Source organism: Cetorhinus maximus, chromosome 16 (assembly GCF_964194155.1).
Source record: "Cetorhinus maximus chromosome 16, sCetMax3.hap1.1, whole genome shotgun sequence".
In the NCBI taxonomy this organism is placed as follows: domain Eukaryota; kingdom Metazoa; phylum Chordata; class Chondrichthyes; order Lamniformes; family Cetorhinidae; genus Cetorhinus; species Cetorhinus maximus.
Genome location: NC_135894.1, coordinates 88,685,264 through 88,707,107, shown reverse-complemented (window position 1 = coordinate 88,707,107; position 21,844 = coordinate 88,685,264). Strand labels below are relative to the sequence as shown.

At 43.6% G+C, this 21,844-nt stretch overlaps 1 protein-coding gene across 5 annotated transcripts in view; it reads left to right on the top strand.

Annotated features, from left to right (window-relative positions):
• Positions 1–21,844, top strand: part of LOC144691807 (cell adhesion molecule DSCAM) — a 545,084-nt gene that overhangs the window by 501,385 nt on the left and 21,855 nt on the right. For 4 of the 5 annotated variants that reach the window (XM_078560312.1, XM_078560308.1, XM_078560310.1 and 1 more), the window contains exons 26-30: positions 390–566; positions 813–843; positions 5,573–5,688; positions 7,932–8,081; positions 20,097–20,300. In XM_078560312.1, coding sequence (XP_078416438.1) covers positions 390–566; positions 813–843; positions 5,573–5,688; positions 7,932–8,081; positions 20,097–20,300 — 678 coding nt within the window. Of the gene's footprint in view, positions 1–389; positions 567–812; positions 844–5,572; positions 5,689–7,931; positions 8,082–15,927; positions 15,946–20,096; positions 20,301–21,844 lie in introns of all 5 variants that reach the window. The other variant, XM_078560311.1, reaches the window with a different exon arrangement.

The window sequence follows — 21,844 nt, the reverse complement described above, 5'->3', positions numbered from 1 at the left end:
TAACAGATGAAGCTAGCGTTTTTACTCTACTCCAAAAGGATTCCAAAACCATTAATTCCCCCTTATCTAACAAAATTCTACCCAGCTCAGTCTTTAAATTTTCAACTGACCCATCCTCAATATAACCTTGTGAGATTTCCACTAGTCAAGAAATGCTTCCTGACATCGCCTCTGAATGACCTATTTTTAATTTTAAGGTTATGCCCCCGCCTTGTTCTGCACTATTCCTCCCCTACTCCGTGTTATGCTTTGATATGTTAACAGGGTGATGAGATGCTAAGTTAATTGGATTATCTCTGACCAGAAATTGCCCTTTTTTTAAAGAAAAAACCCAATCTTATAACGCAATACCACAGTGAATAAGCAATATTGTGTCTTTAACTACACAGGTACAATCCCGCCGCTGATTAAATCAGTGGTCCAGACTGAGGAGGGAATAGCAACCAACGAGGAACTGAAGATGCTGGTGACCATCTCCTGTATTCTGCTGGCTGCCTTGCTCCTGTTTGCTCTGCTTCTGGTTGTTCGAAGGCGACGGAGGGAGCAGCGCCTGAAAAGACTGAGGGGTTAGAAACATTTAAAAAGGCTCACGGGATACTTTGGGTTTAACACATGAATCCACACTCTCCCCTAACTCATCATTTGAAGATGGCACCAGCCTTGACTTCCTTCATCTGATTAGGAAAGTTATGAGTTTTTGTTGCCAAGTTAAGCTGTCACACAGTATAGCACGGCCACCATTGTACTAGCTCAAGGTTATTATTTTAACAGTTCGAGACAGGCGCACTAATGAGTATCTTCTTTTCTTCCAGATGCTAAAAGCCTGGCTGAGATGCTGATGAGGTAATGCACGGTGATTTTTCAGTATTTGCTGCGGGTCATGTTGTAGAATGTCAAAGGTGTTTTAGCCCGCATTTGCTGCCAATGTTTAAAAGGGGCAGTTTCAAAGTCGGTCCTGAATGGGCATAAAGACAGCGGAATAGTCAATGAGCCATGGGTGCCAAGTGGGCACCTTGTAGCAGCTTGCCATTCCTGGGCAAGAGAGCAGGAAACCAACTCGCAACCACATTTGAGCTGGCTGGCAAGGTCAGGCCTGTGATGATGGTGCTGAGATGGGTTATTTGGCAGGGTGGACCTCAACTGAGGTGTTAGCAGTCCCAGATTTTTTTTTGCGGCAGTGCAGTGGACCAGTAGAAGTTTGCTGTGGCATTTTGGGTGAGGCCTTGGGCCCAGTGGTTACAGCTTGGTTGAATTGGGCGGAGAGCGCCTAATGCCTCCTCTGCCCATTTGTGCCTGAAAATTGCCATTGGGGTCTGACACTTGGTGCTGGACTCTAAAAATGCATTTTTGAGCAGCGCCCAGTCAGCTTCAGGTGGTCAGACTGCTTGCCTATCTGCCGAGCTGCCTGAAAATTGGATCAGGTGGGTGCTAATGGGGCAGCCTATTTGCCCCTCCCACTTGCCCTCCGCCTCCACCCCTGACTCACCGCCACGATTATCAATTGCTGGCAACCTGTTTTTCAGATGGGGAACTGGCAGCCTGTAGATAAAAATCACTCCCAAATGTTGACTGTAGTAGACAAGGTAAATCCTCTGCTCCCTACTTGCAATGAAGTGGTAAATACATTATTTACGTAAGTTAACGGCATAGAATCTACAGCTGGGAAATAGGCAACTTGGGGCAACATATCTAAACCCTTGTTTGTGTACCCCATAAGCCTTTACCCACCTTACTTAATCTCATTCTATCAGCCTATTCTTCAATTCCCTTTCGTGATCATGTACTTGTCTATACTTATATTTCAGCACAGAAAGAGAATAGAGGGACCCCCACCCCAGGCAGAAATTCAGTCTACTTTGATTCACTTTTCAATTCTGAGTTTCTGGTTTGTTTTAAGTCAAAGAAGTGGACCATTCTGACGATTGGCTTGTGCTTTTTCTTTGAAAGGACTGTTTCCTTAGTGAATTTCTCCATTTCCCTCTTAGGTTTCTCATAATACTAGTTCACTTCCTTTCTCTAAGCATATTTTGGATTCTGAGCCGATCGATGTTTTGTGTTGTTCTAATGAACCTTGACATGTACGAGTTTCTCCTTCTCTCTCTTGTAACCATTCCTGCTGCTCACTGGACCATGATGTGCTGTGGCAGGGGCATCAAATGGCATCTGCCATGAGTTAGACTTGCCGTTGCATGTTTTTGTGCGACAAGTTGCTGAAAGTGCCAACTGATAAAGCTGCAGCAAAGTGAAGAGGGCATCTGGGACCAGATTGAACAGAACAAGTAACTACTTAGCAAATTAGATTGCGAGATTAACAACATGTGGATTGAGAAGGAAGTGATTTTTTTTATTCTTTCACGGGATTTGGGTGTCGCTGGCTCGGCCAGCATTTGTTGCCCATCGGTAATTGCCCTTGAGAAGGTCGTGGTGAGCTGCCTTCTTGAACCGCTGCAGTCCATGTGTTGTAGGTACACCCATAGTGCTGTTAGGGAGGGAGTTCCAGGATTTTGACCCATTGACAGCGAAGGAACAGCAATATAGTTCCAAGCCAGGATGGTGTGTGACTTGGAGGCGAAGTTGCAGGTGGTGGTGTTCCCATGCATCTGCTGCCCTTGGCCTTAGTTCGCAGGTCTGGAAGGTTTGTAAATTAGAGTAGATGAATTCAGTGTCAAATCAGGTACAGAAAGAGAAATAAAGAAAGGGACATAAGGATTGGATTAAGGGAGAGATATAAAAGGAATAAAAGAAAGGTTTTTTAAAAATTCTCCAACAACAATTAAAACCCGAAGAAATGAAACACTACTCAGTGACAGAAAGGTTCATTGGCAGTAATTGACATTTAGAACATAATTAAAGGAATCACTGGTGGCTAATCTCTAAGGTTAAATTAAATATACACAGATCTTCAATGACTCCTTCAATGACCAGCTCTAGCTTTCTGTGGTAACTTTAGTTTTTGCCTGCAGCAACATTACACTGTTCACTGCATTTCAATGGTGAGCAGGACAGTGAGATGCCATTTTTGGGAATCTAACAGCGTAACCATGCATTTTGGACAGCAACTTTCAGGTTTCTGTACTTAATCTTACATTTGCCCATGCCCAAGGTTCCTTAGAAGTTCTGCATAAATAGGAGCAAATGCTTCAAACTTCATCGTTATTTTGACGGCAAATTAAGAGCGAATATTCTCAATGAACAGAGCATGTTAAAATATCTTGGAAGCAATTGCTCTGTTCGCATTTGCTTAAAGATTATTATGTCCTGCGTCCAGATATATTTTGGATAAATAGTTAAAAGATGAGGTAATGTTGAGTGTTTGTAGATAATGTAAACTAAACCATTCCTGTAATTTAAGATGACTGTCGTGAATTATACCCCTCTATTTTCTACATATAGCAAACAGCTTGCAACTGTTATTAATGTAAATCGTTTATTTGAATGGTTTGCACCACGCTATCAAGCTTCACTTTGTTTTCTTTGCCTATTGTTTTCATATTTTATCTTTTTGCAGTGGAATGGTGTCCTGTGTTTTCTGAGACTTAGGGCCAGATTTTCATAAAGTAGGGAAGACTCCACAGACCTTTAAAAATGGCGGACGGAACCTGGATGCGAAGTCCCGCCCCTATTTCCAACGGATCTAATTTTTTCTGGTGGGCGGGTGGGGGCAGGGTGTAATTGAATCACACAGGAAACCCGAACTTAGCAGGGCCCACGTGTATTCAGTGCTGAATTAAAACTTGGCTGTTCCAAGGACTTTAACCCACAGTGTGTGGGAGTCACAAGTTGATGGACGTGATGTAAACACTCTTGAGGGGCAAATAAGAGCTGTATAATTTCCAAGCTCTGAAGTTTTTTCTAAATCACCCGTTTTTTAAATTTTTTAAATAAACAGGGTGCAGTTGTCACTGAGAGTTACAAAACAAAAACCCTCTTGCTGGATTGTTTTGATTGATAGACCAACTGGTGTCAGTTAGAAAAAAAGGTAGCATCTGGGCATGCATTTTTGATAGAGCTCTTTGTTGACATTATTGTGGCTATTATTATGTCATTATGAATGTTTCAAAAGCTATATTTATCTCAGTAGGAGGTTCTGAGTTCACTGTTTGATTGACAGATTAAAGAGGCTATTAAAGGATTAGCTTTTGTTGATATAAGGTCTGAATAGAAGGTTTGTTTGTTTCTATAAGAGATTAACCACTTGAGGAGATTTGAAAGCTTTGAATGAATTTTACGAATAGGAGTTTTTTCATTATCAAGTGTGTGGGAGTGAGAGTTATATTAGATAGTTAGAAGTTTTCTTTTCATCTCCACATAGCTCTTTGGGTCTGTCCATAGAAGCTGCTGGGTCAAAACCTGGAACTCCCTCCCTAGCAGTACTATGAGAGTACCTACACCACATGGATTGCAGCGGTTCAAGAAGGCAGCTCATCACTACCTTGTCAAGGGCAATTAGGGATGGGCAATAAATGCTGGCCTAGCCAGAAACGTCCAAAACCCAAGAACAAATAAACAAAAAAGATTGGCTATGGAGTGGCATGGAGAATATGAGGGGCCATGGGGGTTGGGTGGGAGAACTGAATTGGCATGGAAGGGTATGCGGAGCCATGGGAGTGGAGGTGACCTAGAGGTATGAAAGGCCATAGTAGGTGGGCGGGGAGTGAGGGGTGGGGGCTAGAGAGCCTAACAACTTCTGAAGCAACTCAGACCAGGTCCCAGAGAACCAAGACGGGCCTTCTTATCAGCAATCTCGGCACTCGCCCGCCCCTGTAGCCACCTACGCTCTGCTTCCAGAATTGGCTGGCTTGCCCCAAACCATCAGAGCAAAAATTGTGTGGAGCAGGCACTTTTTACCAAGGCAGATCCATGGAGCCAGGAAATTTCCCAACTTGAGCTACCAGCCGCAGTAGCGAAAATCCAGCCCTTCGACTCAAAACCACTTCACAGCTGGAGTGCTCCGTACAATCCTGGTCTCGTTATCTAAGTAAAGATATACTTGCCTTAGAAGGACAACTAAGGTTGGAATGGGAGAGCTGTCCTATGAAGAGAGATTGAGTAAGTTGAGCCAATATTCTTGAGACTTTAAAAGAGTGAGAATTGATCTCGTTGAAACATATAAAATTTTTAAAGGGCTTGATAAGGTAGGTATTGAGAGACTGTTTCCCCTTGCTGGAGAGTCTAGAACTAGTGTTCATAGCCTCAGGATAAGGGAGAAGGGAAAGACATTGGTGTTGATGTAGACGTTCAGCTGTGATATTGAATGGCAGAGCAGCCTTGAGGCCATATATAGTCCACTTCATTTCTTATGTCCTTGTGTTCTTGATGAGGTGAAGGTCTTCTCTTGTTCTCTGACTTGTAACTGAGTTCAGGTGATGATACCCAGCTCCCATTCCATAGCAAAAACCACCTGTTGTTCCATGTTACAGAACACAAAGGTGGCTTGGGTGTCACTGGGCTGTTTAGCTGATAAGGAAGTTTGTAAAATGAAGTAATAATAAAAGTATTACTGGCAGACACCAGCCCCTTCTGAAGGCACAGATGTTAAATGATGTGTGTTTTCCTTTCTGTCTCTTTCAAGTAAAAATACGAGGACATCCGATACCCTGAATAAACAGCAGCAGACGCTGAGAATGCACATCGATATCCCTCGAGCTCAGCTTCTGATAGAAGAGAGGGATACCATGGAAACAATCGGTATGGAATTCACCCTCCCGACAGCCTCCAATCATTTATTATGCACTTGCGTGGTTCCCTCTTTCATCCATTCTTCAACTTGTTTTTTTTTGACGATTAACCAGGATATAACAGCAATTTACCCAACAGATTGAGGGACGACACTGTGTTCTCTTCCCACTTTAGACAAACTTGGAGAGAATGCAGCAATTTGCCAGAATTATACCAGGAATGAGATTCATTATTCCGAAGAGACTAGAGAAGTGGATGTTGTTCTCCTTCGTGTAGAAAGGGTCATGGGGAGGTTTAATAAAGGTGCGCAAAATGATAAAGATATGATAATGGAGCAATTATGGAAAGATTGCTTCCAGTGACAGGAGGGTCGGTAACCGGATGTTGCAGATTTAAGATAGCCGGAAATGTAGGGAAGATGAGAATTTTTATTGTGCAGCAATTTGTTATGATCTGGAATTCACTACCTGAAAGGATGATGGGAGTAGATTCATAAGGTCACTTACAGCATCGGAGGGGACCTTTCAGCCTATAGAATCCAGGCCAGATTCAATAGTAACTTTCGAAAGGGAATTGGATATGTACTTAAAAAGGAAACATTTGCAGGGCTATGAGGAAAGAGAAGTGGGACTAATTGGAGAGTTCCTTTAATGATCTAGCACCGATACGATGGGCTGAATGGCCTCCTGTGCTGTATGATTTTATGACTTGTGCTTATATATTTGTGTGTACAATATTTGAGAGTGCTGATTTTTTTGTAGATTTGTATGGTTCCATGGCACTGACAGTCCTCCAGTAGTTTGTTCAAATGGTCAGTCCTTGTCAATGATAACTTTTTATGGAGCATATTAAAACCACTCTCTCGTCACTCAATCCATATACATACACTTCCCCATTGGCATCACCAGATAGTGCTCATAATATATCAAAATTCTTATATTTTCTCATCAACCTTTTCTATTATAAAACTCCTATGTCAACTTATATAATAGAAAGTACTGATGCAATTTTGTCACACTGCCGTTACACTCGTCTACCAGCGGTGACACTGTAGCGTCACAGTCAGCTTCTCTGCTGGTAATGTACAGAAGCTCTATCTATTTCCCTGCCTCCCAAGTCACTGTGTGTTTTGGTATTTACCTGTAAATGATTATATAAAATATGTTTGCATAACAACAAGGACTGAATATATGACTTTGAAATGACCACTAAATTGTATCAGTACACTTGTAATTTTCTCCCTGTCCTTCAGCATCGCTTCACCCGCAGACCACAATTAATCATGACTGCCCATGTGTAATGCCAGAGGAGATCAACTAATACTTATTTTTATATGTATATGTGTATGTAAAAAATATATATTTACATATATATATATATATATCTATATTTAACTGTTGCTTGTCATTCAGAGTAAAGAGATCAATTTGAAAATGCTGAAACCGTAATAAAGTGTTGGGATAAGTAAAGGTTTAAGGGGCAGTAATAATCAGAAAGGAAGTGGAATTATATCTGCACCTTCCCAATGTGAAGCAGAGATTTATATAAATTACAGAACAGAAGGATACCAACCTTTCTATCGTGCCAGAGTTGGTGCTTCGGTCTTCAACTAGAACTATATACTACAAGTTCCCATTTTCTCTCAGCCTTACCTCTGAGTCAGAAGGTTGGGGTTTGATCCCCATTCCAGAGATATAGGCACATAATCTAGGGTGACTCCAGTGCAGTACTGAGCAGAGTGCTGCACTGTCGGTGGTGCTGTCTTTCAGATGAGGCATTAAACTGAGGCCCTGTCTGCTCTGCCAAGTGGGCACAAAAGTTGCAAATTAGAGCAAGAAAGTTCTCTGTGGTTCCCTAGCCAAGAATTATCTTAACATCACTAAAACAGATTATGCGGTCATTTAATCCATGGCTGTTTGTGGGAACTCGCTTTGGTTTGTTTGGTTGTTTTTTCCTCCTATGTTTCAACAGTAACTGAACTTCAAACAGTATTCCATTGACTGCAATGACTTGCTGAGATTGCAAAAGGTACATTTAAAAATGCAAGTTCTTCCTGTTCCCCTGAACAGAATGGAAAAAGTGATAGAGCCTTCTGAATAGAGCAGGAACTGAACACACCAGAGACTCCCTGTTGAAGCAATAATCTACCTTTCAAATATATAAGTGCCGTCCACCTTTTATTTTAACTCCACCACTTGGATGAAACACAATTGAAAGGCTGGTTTATACAACTGTATACTGCTGTGTTACAGATGACCGATCTACTGTGCTGCTGACGGATTCCGACTTTGGGGAGGCTGTGAAACAGAAGTCGCTAACGGCAACACACACTGTCCATTACCATTCGGTCTCACAGGCCACTGGGCCTCTAGTGGATGTTTCAGATGCCCGGCCAGGAACCAGTGAGTAGTTTTGTTTTACATGGAATGTAATTGAGAGCAATCCTAAATGAGAGAAGGTAGGGATGGTTGTCGTGACAGCGAATGGATTTGTTCCCATCAATGTCCAGTTCTCTCTTTTAACTCTGCTTGACTTCATTGGAGTTGAGATCAAGGTTTTTTTCATGGGCTATGCTGGTATCCCGGTAGGTTTTTAAGGATATTCTTCAAAGGACCTGACTCTGAAATTCCATTGAGATGCTCCTAGCAAAACTGGCAGAACTTCCCAGTGCATTGCGTAGACCCAATGTTACTTGGAAAATGCCTAATGCAATGATATGGTCTCTTTTAATAATCAAATTGAGGGATTAAGTGCTCCCAAATAAGGCATAACATGTATTGGAGGCAGAATAATTGGGCCCAATCAAATGCCCTAACTATAAACAAAGAAGACCACATCTTGTTTCAGCAAATTGACAGCAATTTCCATTTTCCTATCTTGCCATCCTTATGGCCCTGGAAGAGGCTAACTGCCCAAAACTCACCCAACGAAAGATTCTAATGGCTGGATTATCATGGGGTTGGGAAGACTCCATGAATCTTTAAAAATGGCAGGTGGAACCCAGATTTGGAAGTCCTGCCCCCTTTTCCAACAGACTCCATTTTGAGTGTCTTAACCCACAGTGTAGGAGTCACAAATTATTGGAAAAGACATAAATGCTCTTGAAGGGCAGATATGACTGTTTAACTGTCATGATCTGAGGGTATTTTTCTAAATCCTCCTGTCTTTAAACTGTTAAAAAAAAAAACTGGCTGCCACTGCCAGTGATTGTTTAAAAAAACCGCTGCTGGACTGCTTAAATGGACAGACCAGCTGGTGTAGCATCTATTCAAGCAGTTTCAATAGAGTTATTTGTTAACATTTCCCCAAGTGCTATTCATTATGAATGCTTAGCTGAATTTCAAAATCTACAATTATCTCAGCAGGGGGTTCTGGGTTCACAATTTGATTGACAGATAAAGAGGCTGTTAAAGGATTAGGGGTGTGAGCAGAAGTTTGTTTTTATAGGAGATTAACCACTCGAGAAGATTTTAAAGCTTTGATGCTTTCCAGAATGGCATTTTCTTTTCACTTTCAAATCTGTATAGTGAGAGTTATATTAGATTTTTAGAAGTTCATGTTTTTCATCCCCACATGGCTCCTGAGGTCTGTCCACAGAATTTTTCCAGGGCAGAAGGAGGTCATTCGGCCCATTGAGTTTGCACTGGCTCTCGGAAAGTGCGTTCTACCTAGTTCCAGTTCCCTGCCTTATCCCCATAAACTTACACATTCTTTTATTCAGACAGCAATCCAATCCCTTTTTAATTAAGTTAAACCTGCCTCCACTACCCTTTCAGGAAGTTTGTTCCTGTCTCAACCTCCCTCTGGGTGAAAATGTTTTTCCTCACATCACTTTTACTCCTTTTGCCAATTATTTTGAATCTGCGCCCTCTATTTATTGATGCTGTCTTGAGTGAAAACAGTTTCTCACTATTTATCCTGTCCATACCTCTCAAGATCTTGAATACCTTTATCAAGTCTCCTCTTAGCCGCCTTTTCTCCAAGGAAAACAGACCCAATCTCTTCAATCTACACTCATAACTACAGTTGGGGAGATGGTAGTGTAGTGGTAATGTATCTGGACTAGTAACCCGGAGGCCTAGGCTAATGCTGTGGGCACATGGGTTCAAATCCCACCATGGCAGCTGGTGGAATTTGAATTCACTTAACAAAATTATGGAATATAAAGCTAGTCTCAGTCATGTTGGCCATGACAATGTCATCATTTGTCATAAAAAAGCCCATCTGATCCACTAATGTACTTTAGGGAAGGAAATCTGCAGCTCTTACCCAGCCTGGCCTACATGTGACTCCAGACCCACAGCAATGTGGTTGACTCTTAACTGCCCTTTGAAATGGCCCAGCAATCCAACCAGTTCAGGAGGGAGTTAGGGATGGGCAGCAAATGCTGGCCTTGCTGGTGACACCCAAACCCCATGAGAGAATAAAGAAAAAATATTCTTTATCCTTGGAATCGTTCTTGTGAATCTCCTCTTTTTTTCATTCATTGATGGGATGTGGATGTGGATGTTGACTAGGCCAACATTTATTACCCGTCCTTAATTGCCCTTGAGAAGGTGGTGGTGAGCTGCCTTCCTGAACCGCTGCAGTCCATGTGGTGTAGGTACATCCACAGTGCTGTTAGGGAGGGAGTTCCAGGATTTTGACCCAGCAACAGTGAAGGAACGGCGATATATTTCCAGGTCAGGATGGCGAGTGGATTGGAGGGGAACTTCCACGTGGGTGTGTTCCCATGTGTCTTCTTGCCCTTCTAGATGGTAGTGGTTGTGGGTTTGGAAGGTGCTCCCTCCAATGCCTTCACAGCCTTCCACGGGTATGGTGTCCAGAACTAAACGCAGTACTCCGGATGAGGCCTAACTAGTGTCTTATACAAGTTCAATGCGACCTCCTTACTCTTGTACTCAATGCCCCTATTAATAAAGCCTAAGGTACTATTTGCTTTATTAAATGCTCTCTCAAGGTGCCCTGCCATCTTCATTGACTTATGTACATATACACCAAGGTCCCTCTGTTCTTGCACCTCCTTTAGAGTTTCTCCCTTTATTTTGTATTGTCTGTCCATATTCTTTCTGCCAAAATTAACCACTTTACACTTCTCTGCATTGAACTTCATCTGCCATGTGTCTGCCCAATCCAGCAACATGTTTTGAAGTTCAAGACTATGCTTATCACAGTTGACAACATTTCCAATCTTCATACGATCTGCAAATCTTGAAATCATGCCCTGAACACTACAGTCTATTAATATATATATATCAGGAAGAGCAAGGGTCCCAACACTGACCCCTGGGGAACTCTATTACAAACCTTCCTCCAATCTGAAAAACAACCATTTATCACTACTCTGTTTCCTGGCACTCAGCCAATTTCTTATGCAAGTGCCTACTTTCCCTTTCATTCCATGAGCTAGAATTTTGCGCACAAGTCTGTTGTGTGGCACTGTATCAAATGCATTTTGAAAATCCATATACACCACATCAACAGTATTTCCCTTATCAACCTTCTCTGTTACCTCCTCAAAAACTCCAGCAAGCTAGTTAAACATGATTTTCCCATAATGAATCCATGCTGGCTTTCCTTAATTAGCCTGCACTTTTCTAAGTGGCTATTGATTTTGTTCTGAACTATAGTTTCCAGAAGTTTCCCTACCACTGAAGTCAAACTGACTAGTCCGTAGTTGCCGGCTTTATCCTTGCACCTTTTTTGAACAAGGGTGTTACGTTCACAATTCTCCAATCCTCTGGCACCAGCCCTGTGTCTAAGGAAGACTGGAAGATTATCACTAATGTCTGTGTAATTTCCACTTTCACTTCCCTCAATATTCTTGGATGCATCTCATCCGGTCCTGGTAACTTATCAATTTTAAATAAAGATATCCTTTCTAACACCTCCTCCTTCTCAATTGTAAATTCCTCTAGTGTACCAGTTCCCTCCTCTCTCACCGCGGCCTGGGTAGCATCTTCTTCCCTCGTAAAGACAGATGCAAAGTACTCGATCAACACCTCCGCTATTTCTCCAGCCTCCTCATGCAAGTCCCCTTTTCTATCCCTAATCAGCCAAACTCTTTCTTTTACCACCCTTTTATTATTTATATGCTTACAGAAAACTTGGTATTCCCTTTTGTGTTAGCTGCCAGTCTCTGTTCATGCTCTCTCCTTGCTTTTCTTATTTTTTCACTTCCCTTCTGGTCCTTCTATATTCAGCCTGATTCTCCATTGTATTTTCTACCTGACATCTGTCCTACGCGCACTTCTTCTTTTCATCTTCACCTCTTTCTCTCTCATCATCCAGAGTGCTCTGGATTTATTTGTCCTACTTTTCCCCTTCAAGGGAATATACCTTGACATTGCCTGCAATATTTTTTTTTTTGATGGTGTCCCATTGTTCAGCCACTGTCTGTTCTGCCAATATTTGATTCCAACTCACTCAACTCAGATGCATTCTCATCCCAATTGAAGTTGGATTTTCTGCTCTAGGTTGTCCCTTGTCCTTCTCCCTGGCCAACCTAAACCTTATGATATAATGGTCAATGTCTCCTAAATGCTCTCCCGCTGATATATGATCCACTTGGGCCAACTCATTCCCCAGAACCAGGCCCAACAGTGCCAGCCCTCTCATTGGACCAGAAACATACTGCTGCAGAAAATTATCTTGAACACATTCCAGGAACTCTCGCCGCCCTTGTCCCTTTGCACTATTCCTATTCCAGCCTATATTTGGATAATTGAAGTCCCCCATTATAATTACTTCATAATTCTTGCACCTCTCTGTAAATTCTTTGCATATTTGTTTATCTACATCTCTTCCACTAGCTGGTGGTCTACATACTACACCAACCAATGTTATTGTGCCTTCCCCCATTCCTTACCTCTAGCCAGAGAGGTTCTGTCCTTGACCCCTCTGGAACATCCTCTCTCTCCAGCACTGTAATGCCATCTTCAATATTGACACTCCCCCCACCGCCTCCCCCCCACCACCTTTTCTTCCTGTCCTGCCTCTCCTAAACACCTTGTACTCAGGAATATCTAACACCCAGTTCTGCCCTTCTTTGAGCCAGGTCTCTGTTATAACAATATTATCATAATTCCATTTGTCAACCTGTGCCTGTACTTCACCAATCTTATTGGCCACACTCCGTGCATTCGCATGCATGCACGTTAACCCTGATTTAGGCTTTACTTTCCCCCATACTCTGACCCCATCTAATGATCTACTATTGATTACTCTAATTCTATCAAACTCTCCAAGTATTCTATTTACCTTGATACTACTCTCTGATTTACCCTCCTTATCAGTTAATATTTCTCTGCTTCTCAATGCCAGTTTTTCTCCTTTCCCCTGTGAGTTACCCCTAGGTTCCCATCCCCCTGCCAATCTAGGTTAAGCCCTCCCAACAGCACTAGTAAACCTTCTCGCAAGGATATTACCTCTGTCCTGTTAAGGTGTAACCTGCCCTTCTTGTACAGGTCCCAGTTACCTCAGGACTGGTCCTAATGCCTCAGAAATCTAAAACCCTCCTTCCTATTCTATTTCTTCAGCCAAGCGTTGAACTGCTAAATCTTCTTACTCTTATGCTCACTAGCACATGGGAGTAATCCAGAGATTACTGCTCTTCAGGTCCTGCTTTTTAATTCCTGCACTACCTGTCTTGATTACTCTGGTAGTCACCCATTCCCTCTCTGCCTGTGCACTTCTTAACTGCAGTGTGACCACCCTTCTAAACGTGCTATCCATCTAACCCTCTGCCTTGCGGATGAACCACAGTGACTCCAGCCATCACTCAATCCGGAGCTCAAGTTTCTGCAGCTGGTGACACTTCCTGCAGATGTAGTCACCTAAGGCCTTTTGTGCCTGCACGACTCCCCACATTTCGCAGGATGCACATTCCACATGGTCGAGCTGTATTGACATACCTTAACTTCTATACAAAGTGTTTAGTACAGTATAGTGTAATACAATAACTCATCGGTCATTCACCAATTGCCTCCTCTGTGCCAAGTCTGGAAATGCCTATACTTAGCAACCAATCAACTTACGGGACTCCTGTGATATCGCTTTTAGATTTTATCCATAAACTCCCAGCTCTCTCTCTCAATCTCTCTCTGCTGCTTTAAGCTCTTGGAGCTCTCCAGTTAATTACCAGTTACTGATTCACCTACTCCTTCTGCTACACCAAGGTAGAAATCAAAGGCTGAAAAAGAGTAGAAGAAAGGAGCACCTCCTCCCCAACCTTCACTGAACTCCCAACTTGGTAACCTCTACTTCTTGCAATAAGCCTTAGCTGAAGCACCTCTTTCCCCCAATGCACCCAATTTCCACTTTGAATCAAATTCCCAAACTCACTCTGTCTCCTTCTTACTCAGACGTAGTCTCCCTTATTGACTGTGCCCCTTACTCCATGGTGGATACTGGTGAGTTGGCACTGAGTTGATATGGGGATATGAGGGGCCTTTGGGGGTGGGTAAGTGGCATGAGTTGGCATTGGGTTGGCATGGAAGAATGAAGGACCATGAGGGGTGGGTGGGGGGTGGGGGAGGTGAGGAACTGTGAGGGGTGCAGGCTAGATGGCCTAAAATCTTCTAAAACAACTGGGACCAAATCCCAGAGAACCAAGGCGGGCCTTCCAACCAACCTGTCCCCGCACTCACTGGCCCCCATGACCTCCCAGCATCTGCTCCCAGGGTCGGCATGCATAACTTCATCCCATATCCACTCCCCACAGAGCTGAAAATCTTGCAATTCAGGGCACTTTTTGCCGAGATGGTTCCAGCAAGTCAGGAAAGTTCCAGACTCGACTACCCACCCTCAGTAGTCAAAATCCGGTGTTTCCCACCCTCCCACCAAAAGCAGATGGCGGGGAACCCACCTCCGCTCCTGATGGCCGTGGAGCGTTAATTGGCTGGAGGCGGGACTTCTGCCTCCCGATATGGGGACAAAGCCCTACCTCAGAGAGCTGCAGGCCAATCAGATTGGCTGACGGATTTCTAGTCCCAGCAGCGCCACTGGGAGCAGAGGCCACTGCTGGGACTTCACCAAGTCCCCCAGAACAAAGTGCCAGGAGCCCAGGATGCAGATGATCAAAGTGCCAAGAGCGGAGGTGGGATCTGGGAGGGGCGAGATGGGGCAGTGGCTGGGGATGGGGCAGATCTTGGCAGGTGGGCCTCGATCAGGAAAAGGGGCCTGTGAGGGAGACGCCCAACAGCACCCACCCAAGGCCCAAGCAAGCTAACCTCCAGGGCTCCCCCCATTACAGACCTTGTCCAGCCGGCCTCAAAATTGCAGCTAGGCAGGAAACAGCCCTTAAGTGGCCATTAGATCTGAAACAAACAAATAGTCTAACAATTTGACCAGCTCTGTCCCATTTAGGAGGCTCATGCTTGATCAGTTTGTGTAATCATTCTCCTCTTGGGGTGGTCAATGACCCAATAACAAAATCACAACAAACTCCAGGCTTTGAAGCACATGACCGAGATGGTGACGTAGCGGTAATGTCACTGAACTAGTAACCCAGAGGCCCAGCCTAATGCTTGGGGGGGTGATGGAGGGATGGGGGGAGGGGATGGGGGGGGAGGGGTTGGGGGGGAGGGGGGGGGAGGGGAGGGGGGAGGGGGGGTGGGGGGGGGGGAGGCATGGGTCAAATCCTGTCACGGCAGCTGGTGGAATTTAAATGCAATTAATAAATCTGGAGTTAAAAAGCTAGCCTTAGTAATGGGGACTGTGAAACTATCATCAATTGTGGCATAAACCCATTTGGTTCACTAATGCCTTTTCGGGAAGGAAATCTGCCATCCGTACCTGGTCTGGCTGGCATGTGACTCCAGACCCTTAGCAACTTGGTTGACTCTTAACTGCCCTCTGGAATGGCCTAACACAAGCCAAGGGCAATTAGGGATGGGCAACAAATGCTGGCCTTGCCAGCGACGCCCACATCCCATGAGAAAACCAAAAAAAAAAAATTGTATTACAGAGAGAAAAAACACGCTTTCTACATTTTCTAGGATTTCAAATGCTTTGCCCAAATCCTGGCCATCACCAAATAGCAAAACAAGTTTTAATAATAAGTGGAGCAGCAAGTTTTCTATCTCCTTCACTTGCAGTTAGTGGAACACATCCACAGAGAACAAGGCGTTCAGGGCTGACAGGGTTGCTGCATCCTTTGGAATCTTGAAGAGGACTCATCACAATTTCTACTCACGTTTACAACTCTCAAGATAAAAGCTCTGATCCTTATACTCCGCCGAGCTGGAGGTTCATCTGAGATCAATAGCAGAACGTTGCAGCTCTTAATTCATTCTCGCTACCCCGGGGGGCAAGGGAAAGAGAGAGAGAAAGAGCACTGCATCAATTCTCAGTGAATAATTGACACCGTGTACCATTGCTGCGAGATTGTTAGAGAATAGTGGAGGAAGCGCTTTTTTTTTTTCTTTTTTTTCTTGCTGCCTTTTAAATCCTTTTCCAGTTTTCCTCCCTCTTCTCCAATTGGTGCTACCTCCATCTGTGTCAGGGCTGCACAAATGATGATCGGTTATGTGCCAGCCATCATATAGTGGCATGCCCAAGTGGGCATTTGGCACGTGTGTGCCCGGGTAGCGAGCGACAGCAGACTCTTTAGTCATTAAGAGCACCAGGAAAAGCAAGATCCTGCCCTCACCCCATAGGGACAGGACCAGACCATACAGCCCCTCAAGCAGTTTTCTTCATTCAATTAGACCATGGCTGATCTGTACTGCAACTCCATTTATCTGCCTTTGTTCCATGTCCCTTAAATTGATTAACCTCTGGTTTGCAATTTACAACTCACCCTGCCTCCCCCATCCCCGAGCCTCAACAGCCATTACAAGGATAGAGTTCCAGATTTCTGCTACCCTGTGTGTGGAAAAAGTGCTTTCTGTCATCGCCCCTGAACGGCCTGGCCCTAATTTTAAGGATGCACCCCTTTGTTCTGGACACCCCCAGCAGAGAAATACTTGGGCCAGGATTCTGCCCTTGTTGGGCGGGCTCGGCGGAGGCAAGCGGGAGCGGCCGGGAAGCCGAACGCCACCGGCGATCGGAGCCTGACCGTGATTCCACGCTGTGGGTGAGTGAGTTCCCGGCAGTGACTTCCAGACTCCCATCACCCTCTGGGTGAAAAAAATTCTCCTCAACTCCCCTCTTAGCTTTCTACCTCTTACCTTAAAACAATGTCCCCTGGTTATTGACCCCTCCACTAATGGAAAAAGTGCCTTCCTATCCACCCTATCTATGCCTCTCATGATCTTATACACCTCTGTCAGGTCCCCTCTCAGCCTTTGTTGCTCCAAGGAAAACAACCCCAGCCTATCCAATCTTCCCTCATAGCTCAGACCCTCCAGCCCAGGCAGCATCCTGGTAAATCTCCTCTGCACCCTCTCCAGCGCAATCACATCCTTTCTATAATGTGGCAACGAGAACTGCACACAGTACTCCAGTTGTGGCCTAACCAACATTTTATACAGTTCCAGCATAACCTCCCTGCTCTTGTATTCTGTGCCTTGGCTAATAAAGGCAAGTATCCCATATACCTTCTTAACCACGTTATCTACCTGCCTTGCTATCTTCAGGGATCTGTGGATATGCACTCCAAGGTCCCTCTGATCTTCAGTACTTTCCAGGGTCCTACCATTCATAGTTTAATCCCTTGCCTTGCTAGCTCTCCCCAAGTGCATTACCTCACACTTTTCCGGGTTGAATTCCACCTTGCCAGTTTTTAATGGTTCAATTTTCCTCTTCCCTTCTTTAGGTGTTGACATATTCTGTATCTCAAAGAAGACTTTCATTTCTCTCATAATGCCTCCTTTCCTTTTCTATTAATATCACTTCTACCATTTAACAATCTCTTGTGATTCACTATAACACTTCACTGGCTGCTCTATCCCTTTTCCTGTGTGTGTGTCCGTGTGTGCGTGTCCGTGTGTGCGCGTGTGTATGTGTGAGAGAGAGAGAGGGTAGGTGGGTGTGGTTCTCTTTGTATGGGAATGTGTGTGAGGACTATGTCCTGTGTGTGCATGTTGTTTGTGTGTGTGTGGGTAGTCTGTGTCTGTGTGGGTATGTGGTCTGTGTATGGTCTGTATATGAGTGGGTGGTATGTTTGTGGGTGGGTGTGTGATGTGTGTGGGTGAGTGGGTCTGTGTAGGTATATGCTGTCTGTGTGTGTGTGTCTGTATCTGTATGTTTGTGTGTCTGTGTGTTTGTGTGTGTGTGCGTCTGTGTGTGTGTGCGTCTGTGTGGGTGTGGGTGTATGTGTCTGTGTGGGTGTAGTGTGTGTCTGTGGGTGTGTGCCTGCATGTGTGCGTGTACATGTCTGTGCGTGTACATGTCTGTGTGTGTGCATGTCTGTATGTTTGTGTCTGTGTGTGTGTGTCTGTATGTTTTTGTGTGTGTGTGTGCATGTGCATGTCTGTGTGTGTGCGTGTCTGTATGTTTGTGTGTATGTGTGTGTGCATGTGCATGTCTGTGTGTGTGCATGTCTCTATGTTTGTGTGTGTGCATGTGTGTGTGCGTGTCTGTATGTTTGTGTGTGTGCATGTCTGTATGTTTGTGCGTGTGTGTGTGCATGTGCATGTCTGTGTGTGTGCGTGTCTGTATGTTTGTGTGTGTGTAGTTCCCCCTTTTCCCCTTGTTCTGTTTCTTTTTAAATGCTGCTCACCCACAATACCTTCCAGTCTTGGGTGGGTCTTTAGCTGTGAAATGCATACCAGTTGACTCCTGTTTTTCTTCAAATAGAAGCATAAGAACATAAGAAATAGGAATAAGAAATAGGAACAGGAAAAGGCCATTTGGCCCTTCAGGCCTGCTCTTCTATTCAATAAGATCACAGCTGATCTGCTACCTCAACTTCATCTTCTCACACAATCATCATATCCATTACTTATTTTAGTATCCAAAAATCTGTAACTATTTTCCCTGACCTGCTAAGAGTATGTATATTATATATATATATATATATTTCTGTACGTATATGTTTATATCAACTGTTTTTACTGGGAGTCTGTCCACTACCTAATGGGGTAAAAATGTCACTTGAGCTCTTCATTTTAACAATGTGTCCTCTAATTCTGTGCTCACAGGCAAAATCAAATAACCATCTCACATCTTACATCATCGGTACCTCCCAGCTCTCTGAAGACCTGAATTGTGTCCCCTTTCTATCAACCTCTCTCCAAAGATAATCTGTTCAGTTCTACAAACTCATTTACGCACAGCTCTAGCCCCAGTACCGCCCTAATCATTCAACATTATCAAAGGAATTTTAACAAGCACAGCATTACTGAATTATTTGATATAACCAGCTTAGTTCAGCAGGAAGGAAAGCATTTAGCCATGGAAAGGTTTTGAATAAGTCATTTGTAGTAGCAGAGAAAAGTACCAAATTTGGAAGTATTTTAATTGTACTTGTCACTGTCAAGGTTGCAGTATGTGAGATCTATTACTGCAGATCTGCAATGGGGAATGCCTAATTGTTTAAAATGGTGATCATTATCGATGCCTCATTAGATGTAAATAATTCAGAATGCTATGGAAAATAACCGAGCTGTTTTTGTGAATTTTTTATGAGAGCATGGAGAAATAAGTGTGAAATGGTATTAAAAGTCTACATTAACAATTACAGCAATTTCCTATGAAATTCAGATTGTAAATTATACCAAGGCACCAAACATAAACTGGATAACAGTCTGGTTTTGAAACTCAATCACATTTAGCACCTGTTTTTCAGGAACCAAGGGGCCATCTAAAGCCTTCAAAATGGCAGATAGGAAGCGCACGCTGAATACAAGCTGGAGTTACACAGCCTGCCATATTGGTGTCAGTAAGATTGATGTCCAGGGAACAGAGCTGAAACAATCATTAACACCTTTGCACATTCAAATAAGGTGCCTAATGCCTGTATAGGATCCCCACTACAGTATAAGTTTCACAGAAAGTTCAGGTAAACCAGATCGGCATGCAACCTAACAGGCTATCCCTAAAGGGACCAACACAGGCTGCAACCAACATACAATCTCGTATGTCTTCAATGAAGAATATCTACTGTCAAATTATGCACAGTAAAATGGCCCAGAAGTGGCACTGTGGGTTGTTAATAAACTCAGTAAGGGGTCATCAAGTGTAATTTCAGGGTTTGCAATGATTGCACGGTTGAATTATACAGTGTAGGCACAGCGCTGTACATAGTCTTAGGCTATGGTCTTTTCAGCAGAGGCTGAATAAACAAGAATGACTACTGTGAATACAGAAGAACTGTTACTGGGCAATTATAATAAATGGCAAGATGCAAATCTGTCCAGCTTGGACTCTTGTTATTGAGAAATAGAGATGACAGACTTTCACAGTCCTCAGAAATTATACGCATCATGACATTGAGCTTCTGATGATCATTTTGTGGATTTTGTGATCTGTAGATCCCACTGCCCGCAGGAACGTGAAGGGGGTGCCGTCAGCTCGCAATAGGTACTCCAGCCAGTGGACATTGAACAGACCCCACCCTACCGTGTCTGCTCACACGCTGACGACTGACTGGAGAATGCCGACACCACACGTAGCGGGAGCGGGATCTGTCGATAAGGAGAGCGACAGCTACAGTGTCAGTCCATCACAGGACACAGGTATTGCCGCACCCTTGCACAGAAGTGTTCAATCCCTCATCCATTCAAGCAAATCACTATTCGGTAGAGAATGCCGGATGTTGTTCCAAACAATATCTTTGGGGATAGAGATCATGACATGGCAGTTGAGGGAGTGAGTTACTGCACTTCTTTCACATATAGAAAAGATAAATGAATGACAGAAAGAAAAATATCCTTTACATGCAGTAAATAACCCTGTCCTGCATTAGCAATGGGACGATGTTACTCAGGTGTACTGAAATGCTTTCTACAGCCTACCCCCATGCTGCTGCAAAGACCCAAGAAGCCATCAGAAGCTGCAGCTAGTCTCATTATTAGCTAATTTACAGCATGCTGAAGAGTGTCACTATAATGTCAAAACTCTATAAAATTGGAAGACTTGCATTTATATAGCATCTTTCACAGCCTCAGGATGTCCCAACCACTGCTTTACTTTTGAATGTACAAGGTTCAAGTCCCACTCCAGGCATCAGAGCACAAAAATCTAGGCTGACACTTCAGCGCATTTCTGACAGAGTGCTCACTGTCAGAGGTGCCGTGTTTTGGCCAAGATGTTAAACCAAGGCCCCATCTTCCCCCTCAGGTGGATGTAAAAGATCACACGGCACTATAAAAAAGAAGAGCATTGGGAGTTCTCCTGGCTGTCCAGGACAATATTCACTCCTCAGCCAATGCCGAATAACAGATTATCTGGTCATGATCACTTTCCTGTTTTTGGGAGCTTGCAATGTACAAATTGGCTGCTACGATTCCCACAGAACTACAGTGACTACACTTCAAAGGTACTTCATTGGTGGTGAAGCATTTTGGTATGCCCTGAGGTCATGAAAGACGCTATACAAATGCAAGTTTGCTCTTCTTTTGACAGTGGGGTTAATCATCCGTTCTCCACTCGTGTTCAGGTTGTGTGAGGAAATGTGCAAATAACACATTGCCTGACTTACAGTGGAACACTGGGATGACATGAAGGTTGACCCCAATAAACTTTAATAACCTGGGAGAAAGCCTTAATATTTTAGCATTGTGTTTTCATAGAATCATATGTTTGCATGGCGCAAGCAGAGGCTATTCAGCCCATCGTGCCTGTGCCAACTCTTTGAAGAACTCTTCAATTAGACCCACTTTTTACTGTAGCTCGGCAAAATTTTCCTCTTCAAGTATTTATCTAATTCAATTTTGGAACTTATTATTGGATCTGCTTCCAACATCCAGCCAAACAGTGTATTCCCAATCACAAAAAAAACAGTGTATTCCCAATCACAAAAAAAACAGTGTATTCCCAGTCACAAAAAAACAGTGTATTCCCAATCACAAAAAAAAGTGTATTCCCAGTCACAAAAAAACAGTGTATTCCCAATCACAAAAACTCACATTATATAAACAAATCTCCTCATCTGCTCTTGATCTCTTTTGGCAATTATCTTAAACCGGTGTCCTTTTGTAACTGACCCTCCTTCCAGTGGAATAGATGTCTCCTTGTTGACTCTATTCTAGCCCCTCATTATTGTGAACGCCTCTATTAA